Source organism: Alosa alosa, chromosome 10 (genome assembly GCF_017589495.1).
Source record: "Alosa alosa isolate M-15738 ecotype Scorff River chromosome 10, AALO_Geno_1.1, whole genome shotgun sequence".
Taxonomy (NCBI): Eukaryota; Metazoa; Chordata; class Actinopteri; order Clupeiformes; family Clupeidae; genus Alosa; species Alosa alosa.
The window spans coordinates 29,571,250-29,576,249 of NC_063198.1; the positions used below are offsets into that span (position 1 = coordinate 29,571,250).

Below are 5,000 nucleotides of genomic sequence, written 5' to 3' on the forward strand. Positions count from 1 at the left end.
ACTCCCGTTCCATAACTTGCCTGGCCTGAAAACACACACACACACACACACACACACACACACACACACACACACACACACGTTCATGTAACATACAGCTCATCATCTAACACACATACACATACTTTTCAGTGCTGTCTCACACGCTATCACCTAGCAGAGACAACACAGACAAACATGCTCCTCTGACATTTCATAACACTGTGCAAGTATGTGTGTGTGTGTGTGTGTGTGTGTGTGTGTGTGTGTGTGTGTGTGTATATGATGTGTGTGTGTATATGATGTGTGTGTGTGTGTCGTGCCTGTGTGTTCTGCATGGGGATCTGCAGGATGAGGGCCAGGCTGCTGTAGTCGAAGGTCTCGTCCAGAGCGATCAGGGCCCCGTGTACTCCACTCTCCGACAGGTTGCCGCTGTACTCCTTCAGGCCGATCGTCTGGACCCACTGGACCACCTGCTCATTCGTCCACACCAGCGTGTCTGCAGGGAGCACGGGACAGTGGCATATTACACACACACACAAGAAAATAATATATCCTCACACTGTCTCTAAAGCTCCCAGTTTAATGGTGGGTGATACAAAATTAAACTGGGAGCTTACAAACACAATAGAAAAATACACAAACACACAGAAGTCTGAGCGAGCACACACACACACACACACAAACACACAATATACACACCCATAGTCAGACACACAGATATATGCCCCCCCACACACACACTCTCACAGATACATACACCATACACACACAGATATATGCCCCCCACACACACAAACACAATATACACAAACACACACACACACACACACACACACACAGAAGATCAGTAAGAGCAGCTGGCTCCAGGTTATGGCTAGGATTAAGGCTGGTGCTCCGTCCTTGATCTTGCTCAAAGTCAGGAGACGGCCAAGTCAGATCAAAGCCACGTCTCAGGATCTGGAATCTAAAACGCTGGCTTCTTTTACAGGAACATGTCACTACGTAGCAACAACATCAGTGTCAACATCTCGGCTATTAAAAAAGACTAGAAGACACAAACAAACACAAACACACTTTATTGCCAAGTGTTACACTGAGACCACAGGTGGGACCTGAGACTTCTCACAGCAACTGGCTTTGGGACAGACCCACCCGTGTACACATTCACTGGATGTGTGTGTGTGTGTGTGGTACTCTTATTTCTGGTTTAGGCATTGTGTTGTGGTAGCAAGAATCTTCATAATCACAAAGCTTCAAACCCCCCCCCCCCGCTGACTTTACTACATGTTTCAGCTTCAACAATGTATGTGTGTGTGTGTTTATCTTACTTACACATAATCAGATACCAGCTACTTCTGATCAGAGCTAAATGTCTACTAGAGCCAGCTGGTCTCAGGCAAATAATGTGTGTGTGTGTGTGTGTGTGTGTGTGTGTGAGAGAGAGAGTGTGTGTACGTGCATTTGAGAAGAAGAGAGGGCTTGTAAGCGACTGCAACAGCTGACAGAGTCCCTGTGTGTCGTGATCAAGTTCATGAGGGCAAGCCACGGCATGTTTAAATGCATTTGACATTGAGGAGCTCAGCTGTTGACCTTCCAGATTCTAGTCACACTGCTGCAGTTCCCCTTTTGTCCACTAGGTGACACTGTTCCTCCAGCCACTCCACTGAGGGCCACCTTGGAGGCGCGCTGTGCTGATTGGCTGAGCTACACTGGCGCTTGGCAGTAAACACCGACACACGCAGGAAACGGGAACCTCAGATAGACTCTGGGAGGGGAGGGCTGTGTTGCCTTTGATGTCCTGCAGGCATTTCTGTAGTACCCTCTCACACACATACACACACTCACAAACAAAAACAAAAACACACACACACACACAAGGTTGTGCTACCTCTGATGTCGTGCTGGCATTCCTCTCGTCTCCTCTCCAGTTCTTTACGATCATAGTTCAGTCGCTTCAAACACATGATGCCATACTGTAAACTTGCTCTGTTTACAAAACACACACACACACACACACACACACACACACACACACACACACACACACACACACACACACACAGATGTCTTAGATTCCTGGAAACTTGCCATATCTTACATATGCTATGCAAAACAACCCATGAGAAAGTGCTGATCAAATATGTCCCCTTATTTACACACAACTTATGGTGCTGCTGTTTCATATTGCTAACCTGCCGTTTCATATGGCTTAAGGACTTATGTTATGGTGCCGTTTCATATGGCTAAAGGACCTATGGTGCAGTTTCATATGGCTAAAGAACCTATGGTGCAGTTTCATATGGCTAAAGTGGCGTTTCATATTGCTAAAGGACCTATGCTATGGTGCCGTTTCAAATGGCTAAACACAGAGCACATCAAGCTTTGCACATCAAGCTTTGATCCTATAAATGGTAAGTACATTCAGCACGCCAAATGAAATTCATAACTCAACGCAAACAGAATAAACACATCCCTAATCCATACATCTCTCCTGTAATATAATAACATGGCTTCGTGATTCTAGATGGAATGAGTTTATGTGAGGAGGAGATATATATTAAATTATATTTATTAAAGGTTTGGTTTGACACCCTGGTTTGGTTTGACACCCTATGGCAGTAATATGTTGTATGGCAGGTGCAGCTCTTTGTATTGCATTGGTTAACACTGGCTTTGTGTTATGATATTTCATTCATTTCTTTATTGGTGGCTCATCATGTTCTCTCTCATATCTGCCTGTTATATTGCAGATGAATGGAGTGTTAGTCATCGTGTGTGTGTGTGTGTGTGTGTGTGTGTGTGTACTCCATGTCTGGAAATGAGCGGCTGGTTTAAGCAAATTCCATTCTGCCACCACCGTAATGAATTACACAGCGGAGGAGTTGAAAAGCAGCTTATCACACCCATGATGCCACTGCACCGTACATTAAAGGGACACCAGGCAAGCCTGATGCTTTTCTCTCTGAAACTCCCCTGCTCGGTCTGAAGCTCTTTTCCTTTTCTTTGCATCTTCCGTCAAGGGTTTTGGCTGCTTGCTTCGCCGCTCTGCCATTATACACGCGTTTGCAACAATCTCTAGCGTTTCGTTAGCCTGCCTCTGTGCTGTAAACTGATCCTGCTTCGGTCGCCGGGTAGGATACACCGAACTTGCAAGTGGGATATTCTTCCTACAGGCAGTTGGGGCGGGCGAGAGAGCCTTCATTCGCCCTGTAATGAGTCATTTAACCATATACCGACTTACGAAGATGAGTAATTAACACGAAAACGTTGCCTGGTGTCCCTTTAAAGTGCTATACACTAAAAGCAGTGATTGTAATTCATAATGACTCATATCATTAAAGCGCTATACATTAAAGCAGTGATCGTAATACATAATTACTCATTTCAACAGAGGAGGTGTGTCTGTAAAGTCATGGCTCAGTCTAAGCTGTGGTTAACTGATGGGACTCGAAAGGAAAACATTTTCAGGCAGTTTGATAGCATGACTCATTACTGCCTGCAATACTGGGAAACACCATGATAACAATGTACGACCACGACAGTGACAACAATAATTACTATAATCTCTACGACTATCTCTTCATCTGCCTCACTTACTATTGCTTCTACTGATACCTCTCCCCCTCCTCCTCATCCTCCTCCTCCACCCCCTCTCCTCCACCTCCTCCTCTTCTTCCTCCTCCTCTCTCCTTCTCTTTCTCCCCCTCCCCCTCCTCCTACTACTCCTAATAATAACTGCACTTGATTGATGATAATCTCAATAATTCTAATCAATAATAACGACATTAAGTATAATGACGATGATTATGATCTCTACAACTGCGACAGTTACAATCGCTTCTACTGATACCTCTCCTCCTCTTCTTCCTCCCCCTCCTTCTCTTCCCCCTGATACCTCTCCTCCTCCTCCTCTTCCTCCCCTTCGTCCTACTACCACTACAGTTAATAACTCCTGATGAATGATATTCTGAAGGTCTGAACTTGGACTGTTGTTGTGTACCGGTGGAAGCTGTCCACCATCTTGAGGTGTGTGCGCAGGTCCTTCTTGGTGAGGTGGTCGAGCATGCGTGCGTCCACCAGACACTCCATGAAGTAGCTGCGGTACTGCGGGAGGCCCAGACTGGGCAGCCACTCATTCCCAATCCACTCGTGACTCATGTCGCCGTACGCCAGCGTCTACACACAGGCGACAGAGAGCAAAACAGGTTAGACACAGTTTATAGGTGGGTCTAATAGAGATCTTACAGGTTATACACAGCTTATAGGTGGGAGTTATAGAGCTTACAGGTTATACACAGCTTATAGGTGGGAGTCATAGAGAGTGTATGAGTATAGAGAGTTTATAGCTGCATGTTATATAGACAGTTCATAGATCTGGTTTGAATACAACGTTTACGGAGAGTTTGGTGTTATTGATCACAAACTGATGGGTGGAGAAGGGACGAGTATGTTGATATAGAGGGACACAGCTGTGTTCATGGTCAGGATTCAGAATGTAATTCTTTATTGAAGGCACCATGGATTGGTTACTGAAAACATGCATGGCTGTTTCATCAATAGACTGTGCTAAGGTGGGTAGATTTACGTAAATGTTTATCATGATATTATATCTGATCATTTCTGTATGTTATAAAGATTACAGATAGTTAGAGAAGCAGCTCTCTACATGTAATAGATGACAGACTGTGTGTCTTACAGATAACATACAAATATGAAGCGTGCAGTAGGATAGAGATGGCCTTTGAACACACAGCCTCATCAGCACATCACCTACGGGCACAGCCTCATCACCACACCACCTACGGGCACATCCTCATCACCACACCACCTACGGGCACATCCACATCACCTACAGGCACAGTCTTATCACCACAACACCTACGGGCACATCGTCATCTCCTACGGGCACAGACACATCACCTACAGCCTCATCACCTACGGGCACACTCACATTATCTACGGGCACATCTACATCTCCTACGGGCACAGCCTCATCACCTACAGGCACACTCACATTA

The 5,000-nt window shown here is 45.5% G+C and overlaps 1 protein-coding gene across 1 annotated transcript in view; it reads right to left on the reverse strand.

The window, feature by feature from the left end:
- ppfia4 (PTPRF interacting protein alpha 4) overlaps window positions 1-5,000 on the reverse strand; it is a 127,327-nt gene that overhangs the window by 6,643 nt on the left and 115,684 nt on the right. The window contains 4 exon segments of the mRNA XM_048255518.1: window positions 1-25; window positions 303-478; window positions 1,871-1,968; window positions 3,983-4,158. The exon segment at window positions 1-25 is cut by the window's left edge and continues 44 nt beyond it. Coding sequence (XP_048111475.1) covers window positions 1-25; window positions 303-478; window positions 1,871-1,968; window positions 3,983-4,158 — 475 coding nt within the window.